We start from the raw sequence: 26,711 nt of genomic DNA on the forward strand, positions 1-26,711 counted from the left end.
AGATAATGCAGACCACTAGGCTCAATACCCTTGTGCTCACCCAGTGGTACAGCTTTTATTTTAAGTCATAACAAATAATAATTTTTTAAGCTTCTTTTCAATTTTACAGATTTAAAAAGTCATTAAGCTAAACATTTTTAAAGGTTATGGAAAATCTCTGAAATATGTCTCCACTTAAAATAGACTCAATGTTAATTTATATAAGCCACTATCAATCTTTATATATTCATAATTTTCTCCAAAAGTAGAATAAATTTTAATTCTAAAAGAGATGCAATCATTTCAATGAGTGTAGCTCCATTAGAGTTCATGATACTTTTACTTATTTATTAAGCAAATATTTAATTTAGTAACAAATTCATTTATATCAAACAAAAACAAATCTATACAATATCATGAGACAATTTAAATATTTATGGTAATTACAGATTTGAAACAGTCTCTTTTTCAAAGATCAGTGCATCTAAACTGTTTAACTCACTAAATTATCATCTTTGAATATCAAGAAACCAAAAACAAGAAATGATATTTTAAAAAGGAAAATGATCGTTTCAAAGTAAAAGTAACTCTTCCTCTCATTAAAAGCCACAGAATTTTTCTAAAATGTCAAGTAGAAAGGTTAAATACAAAGAAAACACACTGCACACTGCACACCTTAACTACACAAAGTTGAAAGAAATCTATACGTACAGACTTAAATCTATACATACAGACCTAAAATGAACCCATGCAGATTTTTTAAATTACAACTATTTTACCCCTTGCCTTCTTTATTAATATATGTATTTACTAACATATAATCAACAAAAAATGATAATGCTTTCAAGATATATAACATAAAGCAAGATCATTTTTATCAGTAATTTCTCTTAAAGGAGGGGGAAAAATACTTCAGGTATAATCCAACAGAGAAGCAAAGCAAACTATGAAGTGAAAAGTGATGATGATGTTCTCAAAGTAGAAATGTGTGACTTTTATTTACTTTTAAATAAAACTTTAAATAGTAGGCTGCCTAATTAATCGAGACAGTAGGGAAAGTAGGAGGCAGGAAATAAGAGCTGGGACTAACTAAACAGACTTAACTGCTAAGAAGAAAATCTACCTTGTCTTCAGTTTCCCTTCTGACAGCTCACCAAGTATAAAGAAAGACTACTCATTCCCAGTATAGCATCAATAAAAAATAAAATGGAAAAATGTATCCCTCACTATGTCCCACTAACATTTGACCTATAAAAATGGGAAGAAATTAAGGAAAACTATAATTCCACCTCAAATGACTTAAAGACAATCATAGATTAAGCCAATCTTTTAACTATAGTAGTAATACTCCATTCTAAAAGAATGGTCTGAGAAGGGAAAAAGCAGGTAGCTATTTAAGTTCCAAATGAATTCAATCTTTCTATTCATGTAATAATCTTCAGTTATCTTTTAAGTATAGAAACATTTTCTCTTTAATCCTACAAAATCCCATGCAAAAGATGAAGCCTCACTCATACCACAGATGTAGAAACAAAGGCAGGAAAAAGATTAAATGATTTATAAGTTATGCCATTACAAACCGGGAACAAAGTCTAACCTGCTTCTCTACAAATGTATTATAGACACATTAATAAATCAGTGAAGTAATTAAATACTAAACCTGGTCTTATCTTCCACATAAATTAAGGTAGAAGGGAAGGCACCTGATCAAAAGTATTTAAAATAAAACCTCATCATACTCTTTCTAGGGATTCCTTAAATTCCACTTTTCAATTTTTAACAGGTACACTAATTTACACAGGACACATTACCATTTACTATGTAACATTAAAGTCTGTAGTTAAGAAATTGGTCAGTGAGATGAGAAGCACCAGAAAAAAAAAAAAAGTCAACCGGCTGAGGAGGATAATAGAGGAGAAAGACAGAAGGAGGCTGGGTCCTTTATGATGCAGCTTAGCCACTATAATGATTCGGGAACCATCTACCCCCAGACTTCTTGTTGTAAGGGATACTTAAATGTCTTTCTTTTTTTAAAGCCCCAAAAAAGAAAAGAAGAAAAAGAAAAAAAGGAAAAAAGAAAAACTAGCTATAAACTTTTATATAGGATTCATTAAAAAAAATTTTTTTCTTGAAACAAAAATAGTTAAAAACTTGGGTTTAGAAGAGAGACTTGTATGAATATGGACCTATGAAGATACACAAAGCTGAAGTATGTGCAATCATTTGGCTGCCTGCAGTCTTCAGCAAGATCACAAAGTGCTCAAAAATTCTTTTACCTGAGGGGAGGAAAAAAATATTAATATAATTCCTTGGCTAATTTGAGATATCTAATATTCATTTTCAATTAAAAGTATCTACACAGTTGAAGACCTCAACTGTATAAGTAACTATCACAAAGCGATATCATTTAGTTTCAAAAGAAATATTAACAAATACTTCAGTATTAGAAGATGAATGACCTAAAATGTCATCACAGGAGTCATTAAATTTACATTTAAGATTGATACAGTTCTATAACAGCCATAACACTAATTTTGTTATCTCTTTATAATACCATAGACTACTGACATGTGCAGCTTTAGTACTGATAACATTAATAATTGCAACGGTTTAATAAGTCTAAAGGTCCTGATTATGTATGTAACCTATGTAACAGATTTATAATTTTTCTGAAGCACAAATCTGAATCATATATACACACTGTAATATTAGTATGTGAGGAAAGGTCATATAAGTAGTGAATGAACTTAGCCAACTGGCCAACGTCACAATTCAAGATACTGCTCTCTACGTATTCTAGGCTGCAGAGTAATTCTGAATAGACAAAGATTACCGCCTTGCAAAAATACCTGAAAAAGAAAGCAAACTTCTAGTAAAACTAATTAAACCAAAAATAAATAATAATATGAAATGGTGATTATTAATCAAAATACAGAAGTGTTAGATAAAATTAAAAAGTGGTTTTACAGATTCATCTAGTTAAAATGATGGCTGGCTGACTTAATTTTATTTATTTTATTTTAACAGTATCACAAATGAATTCTGTACTAGGTTTTTTAACATCATTAAATTAGTATGAAGAGATCACTTGAATTTTCCAGATATGCTTTTCTTTATATCATGGGAAAAACAACTATATGCTACAGTAGTTATCTATAAATGGTGAGATTTTCAAAATTCTTGAGATACATCCCTTATAAATGTTAAATACCTATTATAGTAAACAGCAGACATTTTGTGACAGGAAAAAAGAAAAATAAGATTTCTCTCAAAACTAAACAAACAACAGAAAAATTTGGCTTCTTCTTTAGCTCTTAGATCACTAAGTTAATTAACATGGATATAAGGATATTTGTTATACAAATCCCATTACTATTCTCTCTCAAGTGTTCATCAATAGGTTCTCTGCCAGTCCCTTTATGAATATGAGCACCACTCACTTTATAGAATATAGTCAACTTCCAAATCTATGGAGGATAGATCAACTCTGATTAGGACAATGACTCAATGATTAGGCAGTGCCAAGTTATCACTGACAAGGTCCCAAATAGAACTCAAAACTAAAAATCTTTAATCTCAAGACTCTAGTTAGTAGAAAAATGGATGAGATCCATATCCTACAGCTTCAAACATCTTCCATACTGAATTTAGTTGAAAAAGATTAATTTCACAAATAGTTTATTATTATCTAAAGATTGGTGGTATAGGGAAGAGGGGAAGAAAAGGGAACAAAGCAGAGGAGAGTGAGCAAGAACTTTTGTTAACGTGGTTACCCCTATAATACAGATAAAGAAATTAAAGGATAAAGAAGGTCCTAATTTTAGCTAAGGCTACAAAGCTAGAAGTTGAAGTTAAGATGAGAATCTAAACAGTCTAAATCCCTCTAAAGCTCTTAACTGTCTCTTAATATAACTTTATGTAATCTTTCCTTAGAAAATTGTTTTCTCACAAAGTTAGAACACTTCTTTAGACAAGACAAAACAAATATTATTTATAGTCTTTGTATAAATCTACCTTTTCAACCAGACTGTCATGTTTGTCTTTAAAGTCTTCATTAACATCCAGTGTTAAGATAGGCACTTCTTGTAGATAATCAAAGTTGGTTCTGTTTGAAAAGAGAGAGATGAACAAAATAATTAGAAAAAGCAACAAATAAAAGAGAAATACTAAAAAATTATTCTTATGTCTTCACTGGAAAACAAAATGTTATCAATCATTTTATATTAAAATTATCCTGCCAAGTACTTCATCTGGCAGTCCCTTCTTTCTCAACTAGATTTACTATACATGTCTAAAAATCTCAGGTATAAAATATATAAAGTTAGGCATTGTGAAATGTAATTCTCTTCAAAAACCAAAATCATACCATAAAGTAGGAATGTTTGCTTTTTCTTAGAACTTTGCTGTCTTTTTTTTAAAATACATTTATTTATTTATTTATTTATGGCTGCATTGGGTCTTCGTTGCTGCACAAGGTCTTTCTCTACTTGTGGAGAGCAGGGGCTACTCTTCATTGCAGAGCGTGGGCTTCTCATTGCGGTGGCTTCTCTTGTTGCGGAGCACAGGCTCTAGGTGCGAGGGCTTCAGTAATTGTGGCGCATGGGCTTAGTTGCTCCACGGCATGTGGGATCTTCCCGATCAGGGCTCGAACCTGTGTCCCCTGCATTGGCAGGTGGATTCTTAACCACTGCACCACCAAGGAAATCCAGGAATGTTTGCATTTTATAGATGAGAAAACTAAAGCCCAGGGAGGTCACTTTGAGGCTCAGAGATTGTCTAAGGTTGTATACTAATAAGTGAGATGCGTCTGAACCAAGATCTGACTAATGACAAAGTACAGTGATCTAAGAAACAAACTTGAAATATCTTAAAATTCTCTCTGAAAGAGTATAGGTATATCTCAGAGATACTGCAGGTTTGGTTCCAGACCACTGCAGTAAAGTGAATATCACAACAAAGCAAATATTGCAACAAAGCAAGTCACACAAATTTTTTGGTTTCCCCGTGCATACAAAAGTTACATTTACTCTATACTGCAGTCTATTAAGTGTGTAATAGCATTATGTCTAAAAAAAATGTACATACCTTAATTTAAAAATACTTTATTGCTAAAAAATGCTAACCATCATCTGAGCCTTTAGAGAGTCACATAATCTTTTTGCTGGTGAAGGGTTTAAAATATTGCAAGAATTTATAAAATGTGATGTAGAGACACAACATTAGGAAATGCTGTTGGAAAAATGGTGCCAACAGACTTGCTTGACATAGGGTTGCCACAGACCTTCCATTTGTAAGAAATGCAGCATGTGTGAAGCACAATAAATTGAAGTGCTATACAATAAGGTATGCTTGTACCTAAATAATGTATACAGATATATTTCCTACTTTATCCCTTAATGTGAAATTCCATATATTATGCTGTAAATACTGCTGGGGGAGATTAGCTATAAAAACTTTAAGAAAATAGGATCCCATTGCAGTAAAAAGAATCAAAATCCGTACTTAATTCTGGGAGATCCTACAATACTAATAAATAAAAATGGCTGAAAATGAAAAATTATACATGATTTGGATTAAAATTTGATAAAGGAATTTAAAATGAATAATAAATAAGAAAAAGGAAGTCTTACTTTACTGTTCTATGCAGGAGCCAGCTTTCATGCTTATAGTGAAGCTTCTCTAAGTATTCAAGAGGAATGCCTTGTTCTTCATTTCTTCCCCGTAAATATATTCTATTCAAGCATTTCTAAAAGCAAGCAATAAGAAACAGGTAGGAGGAGTGGAGGAGGCAAGGAACAATTATTCTTGACAGCTGCCATTAAATTTTTCCTTAGTGTCTCTTTAGTTATGCTAGCCAAAATCTCTATTTATTTTCCCTAGGAAGTTGAAGTAGTTCATTTTCCTCTCCTTGTGCTTTTCAACCATTTGGTAGCTCTAAACCAAGTGTTACTCTCAAAAATAAGTCAAAATATGGGTACAAACTTTTGGCATCCAAACTTGAAATAAACTGTATAAAATAAGCTTAGTTAAAAATCAAATAATTTACCTGTGATAAACCATGATGGAAAAGAATATGAAAAAGAATATAAATATGTATAACTGAGTCACTCTGCGGTACAGCAGAAATTAAACACAACATTGTAAATCAACTATTCTTCAATAAAATTTTGTTAAAAATTTAAAAGTTCAGGGACTTCCCTGGTGATGCAGTGGTTAAGAATCCTCCTGCCAGAGGAAGGAACACTCCCAAACTCATTCTATGAGGCCACCATCACCCTGATACCAAAACCAGACAAAGATACTACAAAAAAAGAGAATTACAGACCAATATCACTGATGAATATAGATGCAAAAATCCTCAACAAAATACTAGCAAACAGAATCCAACAGCACATTAAAAGGATCATACACCATGATCAAGTGGGATTTATCCCAGGGATGCAAGGATTCTTCAATATATGCAAATCATTGTGATACACCATATTAACAAATTGAAGAATAAAAACCATATGATCATCTCAATAGATGCAGAAAAAGCTTTTGACAAAATTCAACACCCATTTATGATAAAAACTCTCCAGAACATGGGCATAGGGGGAACCTACCTCAACATAATAAAGGCCATATACGACAAACCCACAGCAAACATCATTCTCAACGGTGCAAAACTGAAAGCATTTCCTCTAAGGTCAGGAACGAGACAAGGATGTCCACTCTCACCACTATTATTCAACATAGTTTTGGAAGTCTTAGCCACGGCAATCAGAGAAGAAAAAGAAATAAAAGGAATACAAATTGGAAAAGAAGAAGTAAAACTGTCACTGTTTGCAGATGACATGATACTATACATAGAGAATACTAAAAATGCCACCAGAAAACTACTAGAGCTAATCAATGAATTTGGTAAACTTGCAGGATACAAAATTAATGCACAGAAATCTCTTGCATTCCTATACACTAATGATGAAAATTCTGAAAGAGAAATTATGGAAACACTCCCATTTACCATTGCAACAAAGAGAATAAAATACCTAGGAATAAACCTACCTAGGGAAACAAAAGACCTGCATGCACAAAACTATGACACTGATGAAAGAAATTAAAGATGACACAAATAGATGGAGAGATATACCATGTTCTTGGACTGGAAGAATCAACATTGTGAAAATGACTCTACTACCCAAAGCAATCTACAGACTCGATGAAATCCCTATCAAACTACCACTGGCATTATTCACAGAACTAGAACAAAAAATTTCACAATTTGTATGGAAACACAAAAGACCCCGAATAGCCAAAGCAATCTTGAGAAAGAAAAACGGAGCTGGAGGAATCAATCTCCCTGACTTCAGACTATACTGCAAAGCTACAATAATCAAGACAATATGGTACTGGCACAAAAACAGAAAGATAGATCAATGGAACAGTATAGAAAGCCCAGAGATAAACCCATGCACATATGGTCACCTTATCTTTGATAAAGGAGGCAACAGTATACAATGGAGAAAAGACAGCCTCTTCAACAGTGGTGCTGGGAAAACTGTACAGCTACATGTAAAAGAATGAAATTAGAACACTCCCTAACACCATACACAAAAATAAACTCAAAATGGATTAAAGACCTAAATGTAAGACCAGACACTATAAAACTCTTAGAGGAAAACTTAGGCAGAACACTCTATGGCATAAATCACAGCAAGATCCTTTTTGACCCACCTCCTAGAGAAATGGAAATAAAAATAAACAAATGGGACCTAATGAAACTTAAAAGCTTTTGCACAGCAAAGGAAACCGTAAACAAGACGAAAAGACAACCCTTAGAACGGGAGAAAATATTTGCAAATGAAGCAACTGACAAAGGATTAATCTCCAAAATTTACAAGCAGCTCATGCAGCTCACTATCAAAAAAACAAACAACCCAATCCAAAAATGGGCAGAAGACCTAAATAGACATTTCTTCAAAGAAGATATACAGATTGCCAACAAACACATGAAAGAATGCTCAACATCATTAATCATTAGAGAAATGCAAATCAAAACTACAATGTGATATCATCTCACACCAGTCAGAATGTCCATCATCAAAAAATCTACAAACAATAAATACTGGAGAGGGTGTGGAGAAAAGGGAATCCTTATATACTGTTGGTAGGAATGTAAATTGATACACTATGGAGAACAGTATGGAGGTCCCTTAAAATCTAAAAATAGAACTACCATATGACCCAGCAATCCCACTACTGGGCATATACCCTGAGAAAACCATAATTCAAAAGGAGTCATGTACCACAATGTTCATTGCAGCTCTATTTACAATAGCCAGGACATGGAAGCAACCTAAGTGTCCATCGACAGATCAGTGGATAAAGAAGATGTGGCACCTATATACAATGGAATATTACTCAGCCATAAAAAGAAACGAAATTGAGTTATTTGTAGTGAGGTGGATGGACCTAGAGTCTGTCATACAGAGTCAGTCAGAAAGAGAAAAACAAATACCATATGCTAACGCATATATAATATGGAATCTTAAAAAAAATGGTCATGAAGAACCTAGGGGCAAGAGGGGAATAAAGACCCAGACCTACTAGAAAATGGACTTGAGGACACGGGCAGGGGGAAGAGTAAGCTGGGACAAAGTGTGAGAGTGGTAGTATATATATGGACATATAAACACTACCAAATGTAAAATAGATAGCTAGTGGGAAGCAGTCGCATAGCACAGGGAGATCAGCTCGGTGCTTTGTGACCAGCTAGAAGGGTGGGATAGGGAGGGTGGGAGGGAGGGAGATGCAAGAGGGAAGAGATATGGGGACATATGTATATGTATAACTGATTCACTTTGTTATAAATCAGAAACTAACACACCATTGTAAAGCAATTATACTCCAATAAAAATGTAAAAAAAAAAAAAGAGTAAACCAAAAAAAAAAAATGAAGAGCCAGGCAATACAGGATCCACAAGAGATAAGTGAATAGGTGTCTCAAGAGGATAAGAATAAAAAATCCAAAAACAGCAAATTTGAAACAGAATGGCAGAACAACCAGCCCAGGTTGGAGCATGGAGCTTTGAGGTTTTGAGTCATTCCAGGAGATTTGAGGCAGTAGGTTATGTAGTATAAGGAGCTGGAGCTGATCTTCCTGAAGAAAACAAAGAGTCTTGAGAGGTTGTGCCTTCATTAAAAGAGAGCTAGTAAAATTCCATCCACAAGCCCGAGTGAGAGAGAGGGAGTCTGAAAACATTTCAAGACAATGACTTGAAAATAAATAATTCACCAGTGAGAACCTGAAATCACAGGCCTCAGACACATGTAGCATTAGGGTGCTAATTCACACAACCGACACTGCATGTGAATCTTCAAGATGAGGAATTACTATCGAACTGTTCCATACCCTTGAGGCTCTTATCTCTAAAGACCATGGGAAAAATAGAAATGAGTTAAAATGGGATAGACTGTAACAAAGAGTGGTAAACAGAATAGAATGTTTTTTGTTTTTGTTTTTTTAATAAATTTATTTGTTTAAAAATATTTTAAAAATAAAATAAAGTTTTGTGTTAGGCTTTAACATATTGACTATGAATGTTTCTAGCAGAATGAAATTATTAGTATTCTTCATGTTTTCTTCTATATTTGTATTTACTATTTTCATAATTAAAAACAAAAATTCTTTTCAAAAATAAAAGTGAATTTCAAAATTATTATTGTTAAATTCTGGCTTAAAGAGGAAAAAAATCATCCCTTGGAATCAGAAACCTAGTTTCTTTGAAAATTCAGCTTCAATAGCAATACAGTATTCTTTCAGGCTAGAAGTCATGGCATTTACATTCACCAGAGCCTACTTTGTGACTTAGGGAAGAAACAGGAATAAAAAACAGAGAAAAATGGGCATGCAAGCACCAAAACCAGAAATTCCTTAACAAATGTAAGTTCTTATTTAGGTTACTTTTATGAAAGGCATCTATCTACTTGGTCTTCCTGGATTCATAACATAATTTCATATGTTAACAAGAATAGCTATTTACAACCTATGACAAAAGGCACATTTTCAAGTAAGCTTCCTTAACTGAAAATGGCAAGGGTCCTCTAAGGCTCTTCTCAACTACAGCTGCTACTGCCCACCCATTCCAAGCCACAAACAACCATAAAGGATTTCTTGAAATGGACCTCCACCAACTTGGCCAGTCCTTCAGCAAACATTTACTGATCTCCCACTATGTACCCAGGCCCTATTCTAGGCACTGGAAATTCAACAGTAATTAAAATACCCAAACTTCCACCTCATGAAGCCTACATTCTAGGGGTTGCTTTAGAAAGTTTCTTAATGCAGCTGTGATAGATGACAGACCCTGAGAAAGTCAGGAAGAAATAACGAAGAACAGAACTGAGGAAGAACAGAGAAGGGGCCTAAAAGAGCAACTTCCAAATGTGGGCTTACAGTTTGCTTAGAAAAAAAGAATGTTTCTATCTACACAGTTATGAGTTTCTAATTTGGAGGTGGGGAGTGGAGTTAAACTAAATCGCCTTCATTGCATACCACTGAAAGGATTTCTAAATATTATTCTGAAATGTCAATGGACAAAACAAATTTTTATTGTTTCTCACCTCTGGAGTGGCTCGAAGATAAATGATTCCATCCAGTTCAAGGCTTTGGCCAAACTGGTTATTCATCCAGTCATGCCAGTCTTGATAAATGGTCCACTCTGTTTCATTCATGCAGTCAGATTCATACAAATTAGATGCAAAAATATACCTGAAAGAGAGCCTATATCAACACATAAATTCTTTCCAAAAAGCACAAAGAAAAAACGGATCTACTAAATGGACATGAAACATTCTCCTAAACCCATGGATACGGCCTTGGTTAGCAGAAAAAAACAACAGAAGAAAACAACACATTATCTCCAACTACAGAAAATATGTACTTGGCCAGTGGTTCCCAAAAATGTGGTGTGAGAACCCCTGGTGGTCCCCAAGACCCTTCTAGGGGTTCTGTGAGAGACCAGATTACTTTATATACTGTACTTCAACCAAAAGCTTACAACTGCTTAAAAGCAGAAGCACAAATGAGAATACAGCTGACTTCTATTAAGTCAGACACTGAAGAGATCTGCAAAGTTTCAAACAATGCTACTCTTCTCCCTAATTTTTTGTTGTGAAAGATATAATTTTCACATCTTTCTTATGTTTATATGTAATGGATTTATTATTACTAACTTCAAATAAGTTAGTAAATCTTTTTTATATTTCTCAACCTTAATATCTAATAACATAAATATCAATAAGACACGAAGCTCTTTGGGCTCCTTAATAATTATTAAGAATGTAAGGGGTCCTAAAGTTTGAGAACCTCAGATCTAACTCCAGTAAAACAATCCTTACATAATAAGCAGGGTAATTCTAAGCCTCCCTTAGAGATATATGATCTCCTAGCTCCAGGTGCAAGTCTAGAATACAGATCCAGATTTAACCAGAGCAGATAAGAATTTTAAGAGGGTTGGAAGAAAAAAAAATTCTCTGCAAATTTGAATGAGATGAGATGGCCACTATACCAGTTTCTATGGCAGCTAGCAATTATGCTAGAACTTCCCTAATGGCATTAGTACCAAACTGCTGAAGGTATTAAATGTCATTTTCCATCTCAAATCTCCAACTCAGCCTCTCTTATTACTTTGATTCCCAGGAAACAGGAAAAAAAAGTCCACTTCTAAGCCAAGATTCCAAACTGACAAGTACAGTCATTTATATATACCTGTCACTATACACAGATCGTTCAAAAAATAATACAGGTTTCTCTGCATCTTTGAGCTTGCCATTGAGAGCAGCAAGCTGAGCTCGTATTCGACTGAGGCAGGCATATGACTGGAAGGTGAAAGACCACCGTTCAGGTTTCTCATACATCATCTGAAGAACATTCCCACCACTTTTCTGAGACGTTGTCAGTTCCTATTTTGAATTTGAAAAAGGAAACAAAAAGCAATGGTCAATAGGGCTATTTTAATGTTTATTAAGTTAAAAAAATTGGATAAATAAAAAAACCAAACAACCCAATTTAAAAAATGGGTAGAAGACCTTTATATACATTTTTCCAAAGATATACAGATGGCTAATAGGCATATGAAAATATGCTCAACATTGCTAATTTAAAGAAACACAAATCAAGACAATGAGATATTCACACCTGCCTCTGAACACAGTGAAATTACTTACTGGTGTTACAAAATATCACAAAAGTTTACTAGTAACACTGCTTTGTTCAGATTTCTAGCCTAGCACCTTCCCTGGACAGAGTACAATGTGTTTAAGTAATTAAACAGGCAAAGCCATCTTAGGTCCCTTCCAGTATTCCTATCACACTGAAAAACTCCTGAGATACCTTGGTGGTATCTACTTGCTATTCTCTCTCCAACCACAGCATCCACTTTTCTATATTCTGTAGAGCCAATTTCCTGTTATTAGATTTTTATATAATCTGATTAAAGTCGTTTATGTTAGGGAATATCTGATTTAAACCATGAATTTTTTTTAAAGAGGCTCGGTATCCTCAATGAATCACTTGCAAAAAATATAGAAAATAATTGTGAGCATCTATCCATTGCCACTTCACTACTACAGGCCAAAGTCAGCAAATTCTAACATTCGAAGCTTCCCAATCAAAAAAAAAAAGGGGGAGGGTGGGGGTAAAGAGAAAGAAGCCACTGAAATTTCTTCCTTTTTTTATTTTATAAATTTATTTATTTATTTTTGGCTTCACTGGGCCTTCGTTGCTGAGTGCAGGCTTTCTCTAGTTGTGGTGAGCGGGGTTTACTCTTCATTGCGGTGCATGGGCTTCTCGTTGCAGTGGCTTCTCTTGCTGTGGAGCACAGGCTCTAGGCGCATGGGCTTCAGTAGTTGCAGCATGCAGGCTCAGGAGTTGTGGCTCGTGGGCTCTAGAGCACAGGCTCAGTAGTTGTGGCACACGGGCTTAGTCGCTCCACAGCACATGGGATCTTCCCGGACCAGGGGTCGAACCCGTGTCTCCTGCATTGGCAGGCGGATTCTTAACCACTGCGCCACCAGGGAAGTCCCTGAAATTTCTTCGAGTGACAGTATTTTCTTTCTTTTTAAATTAAAATTGATTGCACAGTAATAGAATACATTACAATACTTTTGATATTAGAGTTGTCAGATTAAGAAAGAAAAAACAAGGGATTTCCCTGACGATCCAGTGGTTAAGACTCCACACTCCCAATGCAGGGGACATGGGTTCGATCCCTGGTCAGAGAACTAAGATCCATCCCATGTGCTACGTGGCCAAATAAAATAAAAATTTAAAAAAAGAAAGAAAGAAAAAACAAAACCCAGGACCCAGGGATGCTTCATCATCTTTTCTATGTCAAGCTATATAAAGAGTCCCCCAACAGTTATACAGTCTTTAATCTTGTTTTCTAACTTTCAAGGAATAAAATATGACTGCCTAATTCCTATTCTCAATCCTAGTTCAAATACCCCTGAACACTTCCTGAAAGTTCATGCTCAAGGTAGGTGGTTTTCCTCTGAGGAAAAAAAAAAAAAATCCAGAAGTGTAAACATTACAACGGACCTCAGTTTCAGTTAAGAACTAAAAACCACACAAACACATGGCACTTTGAGGCAGAATTTAAATTTCATACCACAAACCACATAATTAAGTGAAACTTCTTCTCAAAACTGGAAGAAAAAAAAGCATAAAATGGCAAAGGGCTAACAGTCAACAATAGGGCTGTTTAGAAATACTGAGCAGATGATGAACTGAAATAAGGGTAAAGTAACTGCCTTCCCAAACTGCTTAAAGAATAAATTTAATTTTAGTAGAGTTTCAAGGGCCTTTGTTAATTTAATTATAAACTGACTTTCCACTTATTCATCATCATCCAGGGAGAAAATGTTTCATACAAGTGAATTTTTCCAGCTAAATGAAGTATATCAACTCAACCAAAACTTTCGTGTAGTTATTTTTATAAAGAGGACAGTAGTGTCTATTTTATTTTCCTACCCTAGTAAGCATAGCATTTTGGAAATTACTCTTAGTAACAGAGACAACTTTATGAACACTGACTGCTGGATTTATAAGAGAACTTAGCTAAAGAGCACAAGCTGCTATTCCACACATTAAAAAAAATTAATTTTTAAAAATTTAAGAAAATATATCAGGCACAGAAACACTAGTATGAAAAGATATATGTACCCTTAGGTTCATTGCAGCATTATTTACAATAGCCAAAATATGGAAACAACCTAAGTGTCTGTAGACAGATGAATGGATAAAGATGTGGTGTATGTATACAATGGAATACTACTTGGCCATAAAAGAGAACAAAATCTTGCCATTTGAAACAACATTAATGGAACTTAAGGGTATTATGCTAAGTGAAACAGGTCAGACAGAGAAAGACAAATACCACATGATATCATTTACATGTGGAATCAAACAAACGAAACCAAACCCCCAGCCTCACAGGTCTAGATGGGGGGTTGCCAGAGTGGAGGGAGGTAGGGGATGTGGGGTGAAATGGGTAAAGGGGATCAAGAAGTACAAATTTCCAGTTATAAAATAAATAAGCACAGCATGTGGGATAGAGTCAATGATATTGTATCAACTTAGTATGGTGACAGACAGTACCTAGACTTCCTGTGGTGATCATTTTTACAATGTACACAAATGTTGAACCACTATATTGGACACCTGAAACTAATACAATATTATATGTCAATTATAGCTCAATAAAATATATTTAAATACATAATATTAAATTATTAATTATCAAATAATCAAAAAATATACATTAAAAAGTTTTTTTACTTGACACTAAAAGGGGGCAGAGGTGTAGTGGTATTTACGTATACATGGAATTCTCTGCAGTATAAATGTTAATTCAAAACACAAAATTTAAGTCTTGGATTAGTCTACTCTATCCCTGGTTGCATTATCTGTAGCTTACTTAGCATATTTTCAAAAAAGAATGTGCTTAGGAATGTGAACACAAAGGCCATATTTAAGTTTTCTTAAAAGTTTATTTTTTATGTCTTAGATTTAGAAAATAAAGAATTTTCGTTGAAGAACTAGTAAGTTCATTACACAAAATATCCCTTCATTAAGAAAATATACTTCAATTTTAATGATAATTATAATAATATCTACTGTTTATTATTTATTTTATGCCAGGGACTACATGAAAAGTTTTACATACATTATCTCAACCCTATGAAATAGTCATTACTGACACTATTTTATAAATTTTAAAAATGGGGCTCAAAAAGGTTGAATAACTCATTAATATCAATATATCTGGTAAGCAGCAAAACTAGGATTCAAGCCTAAGACTGAAAATAAAGCCATATTCTTTCCAAAATGTTGATCTGCTATTAAATACTGAAGTTATATCATATCTATAAAGCAAGTAATACTTAATTTGATTTCTTGAAGGGAGATATTCAGATACTATGTGGATAATTAACTGGTGCTGGTGCTCTGTATTTTAATAATTTTATCTTAGACATGGATAACTTTACATAATTATACAATGGAGAATTCACTAATGACATAAATACAAATTCACTAGTGAAAATACATCTGAGTTATTTTTATAAATAAAACTAACCGTGAAAAACAATTTTTTGTCTTTATCATTATCTGGGCTTACTATTTCAGGTTGTCTTTGGTGCACAAATACCTATTACCAAAATAACCATCAGCTTTATTTTGTTTTGTTTTGTTTCTGGCTGCGCCCCAAGGCTTGTGGGATGTTAGCTCCCTGACTAGGGATCGAACCCGTGCCCCCTGCAATGGAAGAGCGGAGTCCTAACCACTTGGACCACCAGAGAATCCCCTAAAATAACCCATTAACTTTAAAATAAACTTCAACAACTTCTACATTGATTAATTAAACGTGGCACTTTTGAGTTTAAGTTACATTAACAAATATATTTAAAGTACTTCTATTTAGAAATTGCGTGTGATAGATACTACTATGTGTTCCCTAAAACCAGGTTGTTTTTCTTCCTGGACACACAGCTAGGCTTTATTTCCCAGTCTCCCTTGTGATTAACTACAGCCAGAACACTCAGTTCTAGCCAGTGGAAGTAGGGCAGAAGCAACGTTTATCATGTCCAGGCTGGACCCATAAAAACCTCTCAAAAGCGATGATTCTTTCTTTATTCATCAACTGGAAGCAAAAGACACCAAGGCCCTAGAGCAGCGGTTTTCAACTTCACCTCCAGGGCAGGGGTACCAAAGTATGATCCCCATAACAGCAGCATCAACCTCACTTGGGAACTTGAGAGAAATGCACATTTTCAACACCCCACTGCCAGACCTATTAAATCAGAAACTGGGGTTGAGGGCCAAGTCTTTGTTTTAACAAGTCCTCCAGGTGACTCTGCTGAACACTAAAGTTTGAAGCACTGTCCTAGAGGTTAGATGAGCCACACATTAGAAAGGCTCTGGGTCTCTGAGTGACAGCATGGTATGCCATCCACTCAATACCATATTGTACTGTACACTGCCTGAGAAATGAAATTTGATCATCTTAAACCACAGAGACTTTACTATAGCAGCAAGTATTACCTTAAATTTACCTGATACGGACTTCCTTGGTGGCGCAGTGGTTAAGAATGCACCACAACTACTGAGCCTGCGCTCTAGAGCCCACGAGCCACAACTACTGAAGCCTGTGCTCCCACAACAAGAGAAGCCACCACAATGAGAAGCCCACGCACCATAATGAAGAGGAGCCCCTGCTCACCATAACTAGAGAAAGTCCGCAAGCAGCAACGAAGACCCAATGCAGCCAAAAATAAATATTAAATTAAAAAAAAAGAATGACTTATCAAAAAATATGCTGTTGTTTCACAGATAAGTATATTTTATCCCTTCTTTCACAGAGTTACTAATTTTTCAGTGACTTCTTAGTGGTAAGAAGTGTTAGATAAAAGTAAAATAGCATTTCACAGTAAATAACAAAGATCTCCCAAAAGAATTCAGCTCACTGAGAGAAACAGACTAAAAATATCTTTCTGACAGTCTGTAGACCTCAAAAAATAGGCTAAAAGAAAGCAATTAAATCAAAGCTTTGGGCTTAAATAATAACATAAATCACCAAATAAAGCACATTGTTATTTGAAATAAATCTTTAATACAAAGACTGATAATCATCTGGGTCATATGATTTAAAGATACTCTTTCCATGGGAGGAGAAGGGAGGGGAGACTACATAATCTTTCTAGGTACTTTCTCCCTCTTTATTTTGCTATAATTGGTGGGAGCTCATCGACAGTATAGCAACATTTCAGCCACTAGGTGGCAGGTAAAAAACAAAACCAGCTAAACATGCAGGTGCAAATTAAATTACTGACTAGGGGAAGAGATCAAAGGTACCAGCAGCCCAACTCTTCCCATCCCAGTGTTACTGCCAAGAAGTGTGATTAAATGGAGAACATTCGAAGTAGGACTGGCCTTACCAGAGTTGGGTCTGAAGACAGTCTACTTCTCACTATTGACAGCACGCTAAGAAAGCTTAGATTTGGATAGTGGTTCACACTATAATCCCAAGGAATAGGTCAGGGATGGGTCTGGGGAAGAAGGGCCCCAGGATGAGGGAAGAAATTCCATTTCTTGAGGTCCAGGAAAAAAGGAAATATCCAAAGATACTGAGAACCCACCCACTCATTACTACCCTCACACTCCGCTACCTTATCCCCAAAATACTATCCCCACAATCTGAAACTCCACCTAAGTAGAGAGGATTAACAACATAGTAGCCTTTAATACACACACAAAATTAAAACTATCCTCCAAGAATGTACACAAATATACAAAATCCAATGAAGGTTACCAAATTGTAACATGGTGGAGACATGACTGGATTACAGGAAACTGATGAAAGTATATGTTAATGAAAGTATATGTTAACAATAATAGTAGGTTCACTTGCATGGTAGTTATAAAGAAAGTTTGGAATTTTGACTCTAGTACACAGGAAGAAAATGCTCCAGCCCATAAACATGAATATCAGATCCATGAAGCCAATTCTTAAAATGGAGACAGATGCATCAATGCATCTTAGTCTGATGACATCAGTCATTAAGATAATATAACTAATTCCCCTGAGCTCTGATTCTAAGCTTAATAGACAACCTTCTTACTATAAATTGGCTTCCCATGTATATTAATGCAATGTTTTCAACCTCTCCTCTCCAACACAACTAAAGGGTTCAATACACTCCTAACACTAACAGTGATTCACTAGGGCAGTCATTTTTAACCAGGAGGCATCCCACATATTTAAATTCCCAAGGGATTGTTTGTTGTTTGAAAAAGCACCAAATCCTTGAGATCTTATAAGTTCCTTCTACTGGGCCTATATAGAGAATGGGTTGACCTACATCAATGAATCTGATAATTACATTTCTCTCTGCAAATTAAAATTTTTGACATTATAGTTTTTATATATGTTCCTGTGTGCTTGGTTAATATAAGGTACACTGGGAATTCCCTGGCGGTCCAGTGGTTAGGACTCTGCGCTTCCATTGCAGGAGGCACAGGTTCAATCCTTGGTGGTCGGGGAACTAAGCCGTGCAGTGCGACCAAAAAAAAAAAAAAAAAAAAAAGTAAGGTACACTGAGAGGCAGAAACATTTAATGTGCCAACAAACCAGTTATACATGTTTAATATGAGTTAGAAGCTATGATATTAAAACTAGAATGGACCTTAAATGAAGGTCACCTAATCCAATCTAGTCTAACATTCCCCCAATGAAAGAGTTCCTTCTGTAATTCTCACATTGGTTTAATTTGGCTACTTTCTACCTAACCCCTGAGAATGACTGCACTGACAGCTGACCCCAGAAATGAGGGGGAGAAAGATTATTTTTAGAACGCAGGTCTCTCATTTCTAAATGTAAGCAAACTTGAATAGGGCACTTTGAAAGAGGCCACAAGACATACTTTAAGAGGTAAAAATGCAGGGTGAGGGAAGACAGAAGATCCAAAGGAAAATGGGCAAAAGGACCTGAAAAGGGACTTTACAAAAGAAATCCAAATGGCAAATAAATTAATTAATTAAAGGAGCACCATCTCATTAGCAATCAGGAAAATATAAATTTAAACATAAAAGATATTAAATGTTCAACAGAATGATAAAATTTAGGAAGCTGGACAATACTAAATACTGGCAAAGGGGTGAACCAGTGACAGCTTCAGTACACTGTGGGGAATGTAAACTGGTAAAACCACTTCAGAAAACAGGCATCAAACACATACCCACCACCCAGTAATTTTACTTCTTATTCCAAGAGAAACTCTTGCATGTGTACACCAGGATTCATATTCCTAACAGGGATGTTTTTACAGCAACTAAAGTAGGAACCGCTCAAAAACTGATCAAAGGTATAGAATGGACAAACAGTGATATATGAACACAATTGAATACCATATGGCAATGAAAATGAACAAGCTATAGCTGCATGCAACAATATAGACAAATTTCACAAACTTATTAAGCAAAATAAGCAAGAGGAAAAGGAATGCAAACAGATGATTTCATTTATACAACATTAAAAAACAGACAAAACATTATGTTTCTTAGAGATATGTTCATGTACATAAAATTCTTTTTAGAAAGAAGAAAAATTATTATCACAAGAATTATTTTATGTGAGTGATTACCCCTAGCGGAGTTATTACCCTTGGGAAGGAGATACTGCGACCTGAGAAGAACAAACAGGGAATTCTTGAACAAGAAAGTAATGGTCTATTTCTTGACCTGGGTGATGGTTACAAAGATGATAGCCTTCAAATTGTTCTTTAAACTGTACATAGGTTTATATACTTTTCTATAGTTATATCATATGTCAATAAAAAATGTTGAAAGAAGCAAATAAATGTACCCACTTTAAAACTTTACTTAAGGCTAACTCTGCCCTTCCTCAAAGACCAGACTGAAATATCAATTTCTTAAGAAGATGGAGTCCATATGGGAAGGAAGTCCCTTCAGGGTTTAGTCCTAGATTATTCAAAGGATTGGGGTGTAGTGAGCTGGGTCCCAGACCTAAAGTTAACTATGTTTGGCAAACAGGTATTTGAGAAAATACTTTTGGTTATTAAAAACCAGTGTCCCCAAAGTCTGCAGAGTACCTTGGCTGGTGACTCCTCCTTGTATATATGATTTACATTTTAAATATTCAATTATTATTCCTAGATTCCCCAGACCAACAGCTAAACTTTTAAAATGAGACTTTTTTTTCAAAACCTCTCTGTCCTCCTCAGACCTAACAAAGTAAGTTTCTAGCACACATTTCCATTTTTCCATTTCTGCTATGCTGCTTTTAATTTCAATTCTCATTTCTCCAGAAATAAAAATCTTAGCAATCAGATCTCTCTTCATACACCTACAATAAAGTTTGCTGTAAAGAATGGAATTTAACGATTATGCCCTCTTTCTCATTTGTAGTGTAGGATGGAAAGTTCTGGGAAATTGAAACTTGTGTCCAGGGTGAAAGTCCAACACGAACGAAAGTACAAAAATAATGGCTGTCTCTAAGACAGAAGTCCTGAAAAATAAACTAGTAAAATTCAGCTATTGGGTAGCTGTTTTTGCTTTTCTTATTTACCTATTTTTAAACAAAATGTAAAAAGCCACGCAAGAAATTTAACTTAAAATTAGATTTTTTTAAAAACGTTTTAATTGGGCTTCCCTGGAGGCACAGTGGTTGAGAATCTGCCTTCTAATGCAGGGGACACGGGTTCGACCCCTGGTCTGGGAGGATCCCACATGCCGCGGAGCAACTAGGCCCGTGAGCCACAACTACTGAGCTTGCGCGTCTGGAGCCTATGCTCCGCAACAAGAGAGGCCGTGATAGTGAGAGGCCCGCGCACCGCGATGAAGAGTGCCCCCTGCTTGCCACAACTAGAGAAAGCCCTCGCACAGAAATGAAGACCCAACACAGCAAAAATTAATTAATTGATTAATAAACTCCTACCCCCAACATCTTCTTTAAAAAAAAAAAAGTTTTAATTAATTTTTAAAAACTTTTAAAATTCTACTTAGATGCAATGGAGTGCATAATCTTAAGTGCATAGTTCAATGCATGTTATACATATATATGTACTTCCACATAACTACTGCCCAAATAAAGATACAGACTTAGAGCTATATTTGAAAGTTTGTTTGCTTGCTTTTTTTTAATTTACTTATTTTTGGCTGCATGGGGTCTTTGTTGCTGCGTGCGGGCTTTCTCTAGTTGTGGCGAGCGGAGGCTGCTCTTCATTGCAGTGTGCGGGCTTCTCACTCCAGTGGTTTCTCTTGCTGTGGAGCACAGGCTCTAGGCACACAGGCTCAGTAGTTGTGGCTTGCGGGCTCCAGAGTGCAGGCTCAGTAGTTGTGGTGCACAGACATCGTTGCTCCGTGGCATGTGGAATCGTCCAGGACCAGGGCTTGAACCCGTGTTCCCTGCACCGGCAGGAGGATTCTTAACCACTGTGCCACCAGGGAAGTCCTATATTTGAAAGTTTTATTGCAAAAGGAAAAAAAACAAAACAAAAAAAATCCAAGAATACAACTGTTCTCTAAATCAAAAATTTTTATTTTATTAAATAAAGTTTATTTTCATACCTCAAATTCATCCTGAGTACTCTGAACATTGCACCACCTGGCAACAGGTTCAGGAACCACTTCCCAATCCTCACAGACTTGTTTAAGGATATTCACAAATGTTGACTTCCCGGCAGCTGTTGTAAGAGGAAAAGTGAAACTGAGGAAGGAAATTTATCAGGAAAATAATGCCAAGACAGCCATCAGCTTTTACAAAATTTATAATAGCAAACAATACAAAAAAGAAAAGCATTCGATTTTCTAAACTTTCTCTTTTAGACTTTATTTAAATGAAAAGTAAAAGGATCCCTGCCCACCTGTATTAAGCTCATTTGTTTGTTACTGTTTTTAGTTTACCAAAGCCATGGAACAGAATTTTAAACATTCTAGGGAATTCCCTGGAGGTCCAGTGATTAGAACTCTGCACTTCCAATTCAGGGGGGATGGGTCCCATCCCTGGTCTGGTCCAGGAACTAAGATCCCGCAAGCCGCTCAGCGCGGCCAAAAAAAAAAAAAAAAAAGTAAAAATTCTAGTCCTAGACTTACTTTCCTTAACAAAACAGAGATAACTGTGGAAAGTGGTTAAGGCTATTATCCCACTTAATTAGGTATGTAATTTTGGGCAAGTCACTGAACCTCTCAGAACCTGTTTCTTCATAATACAATGGAGACTATAATAATAATACCCTCCTCATGGAAACTGCTGTGATAAATAAGTAAACTATCACAACAGTGACAGTCATTCCAGGCTCTTGCATTTTCAAAATTTTCCTCTCTACTGGTTCTATTTGTTCAGTTTACAAACAAACTCAGGTTTTTCCTATCTAGAAACAACCAAATAAACCACAAAATTAATATAAAGATGCATCCAGGGAATTCCCTGGTGGTCCAGTAGTTAGGACTCTGAGCTCTCACTGCCGAGGGCCAGGGTTCAATCCCTGGTCGGGGAACTAAGATTCAACAAGCCAAGCAGTATGGCCAGAAAAAAAAAAAAAAAAAAAAAAGCATCCAATTCCCAGAGTTTTAGGATGGGAAATAATATGATTATTATTATATGACACTAATTATCATATGACACTATGGCTAACAGAAATTATAAAAATATTTTTGCAAAACACTTCCTACAAACAATAGCCATGTTTTTTCTGCTTCACTTTTATGGTTCTGTGCACTCTATCAAACTCCTTAAAAAAAAAATAAAGTTGTATAGACTTTACTTCTCCCTGATCATTCACTAGTTTCTGAGATATCTAGAAGGAAAAAAAGAAAACAGTTTGGGTGTAACCAAGACATTATATTCACTATTTTAAAATTATCTGGGAGGGCTTTCCTGGTGGCGCAGTGGTTGAGAGTCCGCCTGCCGATGCAGGGGACACGGGTTTGTGCCCCGGTCCGGGAAGATCCCACATGACGCGAGCGGCTAGGCCCGTGGGCCATGGCCGCTGGGCCTGCGCGTCCAGAGCCTGTGCTCCGTGGGAGAGGCCACAACAGTAAGAGGCCCGTGTACCGGGGGAAAAAAAAAATCTGGGAATTCATTCAATTTAATAGTAGGGAAAGTCTTGACCTAGAATTTGACAGGGTTTAACAATACTCTTAATGACCACCACACCCTTCCTATCTGAAGTCACCAAATGTGATTATATTAGTCATCTCTGGTCAGCATGATGTTTTCTCTCTCTCTCCATATATATGAATACAAATGCACACGCACATAGATAAACATATAAAAAACAGCAACTGAAGCAAAGCCTCCTCTTCCTTATAAACTGGATCCAAAGAGGGCAAAAAGAACTTACCTTTGACTTGAAGAACTATAATCAAACCTAAAACATTACATAGGTCGATAGAAAAGAAAAAAAAAAAAGAGGGAGGGTCAATCAGAAGGTAACACAGAGAGAAGAGTTAAGAAGCAAAACACAAAAGTCATATTACCACCAGAGGACAGGCAAAAAACTTTTAAGGATAAACTAGATGACCATGAGGTTTAATCATAGGAAAAACACTGGTGGACCACAAATTTCATGTGAAGAGGGTAAGCACAGAAACTGTAAGGCATTAAGAAGTGAATGGAAGCATATAAAACGTTCACCAGACATTCACTGAGCTAGATGGAGGAAGGAAGGAAAACATGATGTTCAGAAAGAGCACCCAAGGAACACATTAAAACACCAGCCATCAGCTAGAGCCTGAAAGCACTTAAGGCTAGAGCATTCAGCTTTCTTCTGATACTGCTTACAAACAGAAAAAGTTCATGTGGTCATACTCTGAAATTTTAAGAGTAATAACAGTTACTCTCTAAAATTACTCTTTATTTCAAGCAGTATAAAAATAGTTACCTGCAGTTCCCAATCAGACTAATATCCAGTTCCTTAACTTATGAGGAGGAAATGGGGGGCTTGAAAATAAGCTAATTAATAAATTAAAATTCTAGGAAGGCAAAGGAGAACAAGAACCAAGGACACTGATGTTAATACTTTAAAAAGTCATGGGACCTAACAAAATTATTAATGCCAAGTAGGCATAATGATGCCAAAAATCATTCTATACAGACCATTAAGATGAGAAGTAGGTAAGGACTCCAAAATCTAACGTAAGAGAGTAATTTAGTTAGAGAAAATGAGAAAACAAGTTACATGAGTATGAAATGAAAATGACCAGTTAAAGTTCAAATTCTAGAAAACAGACGAATCATGAAATAGTCTTCTATAAACAGATTAGCAATTTGTACACATATGGCTTATTTGGGTCTGGCACATAAGGCGGAGGGCACATGAACAACAGTATAAGAGCATTAATAAACAGCAAATGACAAAGCTGCAGTGTCAGGGAAAACAGTTAAGTGGTAAGTGACATATCCCATCTAAAGAGCAAATGGTTCTCTTACAGAAACACAGTGCTACCAGATCTTCAGATTTTTCAAGAGAAGCCAAGAACCTAGATGTTTATGGGAAATCTCAACATTTGTAAATGCTAGAAACTAATTAAAAATGTTTTTTTCAAAGTTGGGCATGCCAATATTGTGTAACTGCAGGCCATCAGTTTGTAGCTCCTTCCAGTGTAGATAATGGGGAGGTCAGAGAATTTTAAGCAAGGGATAACACAATCACATTGGTATACACAAAGACTGCTCTGGGAGAATTTTGAGAAATTGGAGAGGGGGTGATATATTAGAAAATTATTTTAGGTGCTGAGAAGATTAAAGATGCTTGGAAGGAAGTAAATTTCCAGATATGATACATTGCTTCAGTGGATTTAGGAAAGGGAAGGGATTGTGGTATAAATCTGAGAGGTTGTTCATTCAAATTTACTTTTGAAAAGGTTTTGTTCATCTACTTTCTCCTGTCTTTATACATGGTCTTCTATATCCAATAAGTAGCTGTGAGGAATCATACTAGTAAACATTCACCTTCAAAGAACTTATCCAGCTAAGAAGAAATGAGAGTCTATTACATTGATCTTTCCCACTGGTGCCTTAATATTGGAGCAATGAAACAAGATGTCCTCTTTGAGGGTGTGTCCAGCTTTTTCTATTCCTTGGAATGCTGCTAGAGCACCTGTTTGCCTTGCCTTTTAAAAGAAGTACAAGTGCTTTCAACACAGTAAGAATTAAAATTTGCTGTATGCATGAATGGCCAGTACCTAACTTGGAACCAAAAAAACCAAAATCCTATCAAAACAGGAAGTACCAGGCATAGGTTTCCTGTGGTAGGAAATAGAGAAGAATCAGAAGTTCTCATGTATCTTGCAAAATGACATCTGGGTTAAGAACAGAAACAGCAGTGGTCTTTGAATCATAACACAATGTTTACTTGGATGTTGGGTAGGGAGTGAGGAACTCTTTCTGCTAAGATCATTTAAAAATTCTTTCCTTGTACTTGAATGTTTACAGCAGTTTTATTCATAATCTAAATACTGCAAACAATCCAAATGTCCACAATTGGGAGAGAGAAACTGGTATATCCGTGCAGTGGAATACTACTCAGAAACAAAAAAGAACAAACCACAGATACAAGCAACATGAATAAATGTAAAAGCATTATGCTAAACTAGAGAAGCAAGACACAAAAGGCTACATACTCTATGAATCCATTTATATGACATTCTGAAAAAGGCAAAACTTACAGGATTAGAAATCAGATTACCGCTTGCCAGGGGATAGGAATGAAGAGGAGACTGACTACAAAGAAGCAAGAGGGAACTTTCTGCAGGGATGGAAATGTTCTGAATCTTGATCATGATGGTAGTAAAACACTGTATGTTTGTCAAACCTCATAGAGGGGTATACCTAAAAAGGGATCCTTTAACTTATGTATATTGCACCTCAAGAACTGACATACAGACACATCCAAAAAAAACACCACACACCGCAAAAACAAAACCCTTCCCAAACAAAGAGGATGAAAGGGACCCCAAGCGCGCCTCACAAGGCCCGCAGGCCTAGGCCGGCCGCCTGACGCCCAGGGGTCACGAACACCCTCGTGGCACGGGAGGGAAGCTGGAGAGGCAAGAGAAGGGTGCTTTCGGCGGCTGGGGAATTTGAGGGCGCGTCTGCAAGCACAGGAGCAGGCTGGGAGGAAAGCCCTCAATGAGGAGGAGCAGGGATGAAGCGAAGGGGCGCTTCAGCCGCCGCTGCCGCGACTACCCCTGCTTTGGGACCAACACTTCCCTAGGCTCCTTACCGATGTTCCCTTCGATGGAAATTTTCTTGATGCGGGTCCCCTCAGAGCTGGCTGCGGGAGATGGGCAGCTCCTCTTGGGTGGGGTGGCCATGCCTCGTCTTGTGGCGGCCCCGAGCGCGTCGGGCAGGGAGCGCTGGGAGGTGGTCAAAGGTGTGCGCGACTGGGCCGCCGCCGCCGCCGCCGCGGAGCTCGCCTTGAACGGCAGACTCTCTGGCCGGCGGGCGCCCGGGTTTGATTTTGGCGCGCGGCTGCAGCTGCCGAATGAGGCGGGACTGTGAAGTGGCCGCCCGCCCAGCGGGGAAGCCACGCCCCCGCCTTCCCCTAAACCTGAGTTGCCTCCTGGGCCCCTCCGCCGGAGCCCGCCTCGCGCGGGGCCCCTGCGTGCGCGCCCAGCACGAAGGGTCACGGGGAGCGGGGGTGGCGGGGCCGCGCGCGCGCAGGCGCAT

At 36.6% G+C, this 26,711-nt stretch overlaps 1 protein-coding gene across 1 annotated transcript; it reads right to left on the minus strand.

The window, feature by feature from the left end:
- Positions 1–298: 298 nt before the first annotated feature.
- DCK (deoxycytidine kinase) lies at positions 299–26,711 on the minus strand. Its single transcript, XM_029234534.1, is given in 8 exon segments — positions 299–2,255; positions 3,994–4,084; positions 5,610–5,725; positions 10,585–10,732; positions 11,732–11,925; positions 21,608–21,723; positions 26,266–26,683; positions 26,685–26,711. Coding segments are annotated over 8 exon segments (1,137 nt in total). The 3' UTR covers positions 299–2,228.

The sequence above is a fragment of the Monodon monoceros genome, unplaced genomic scaffold (assembly GCF_005190385.1).
Source record: "Monodon monoceros isolate NGI ecotype Baffin Bay Population unplaced genomic scaffold, NGI_Narwhal_1 Super_Scaffold_20, whole genome shotgun sequence".
Classification (NCBI taxonomy): domain Eukaryota; kingdom Metazoa; phylum Chordata; class Mammalia; order Artiodactyla; family Monodontidae; genus Monodon; species Monodon monoceros.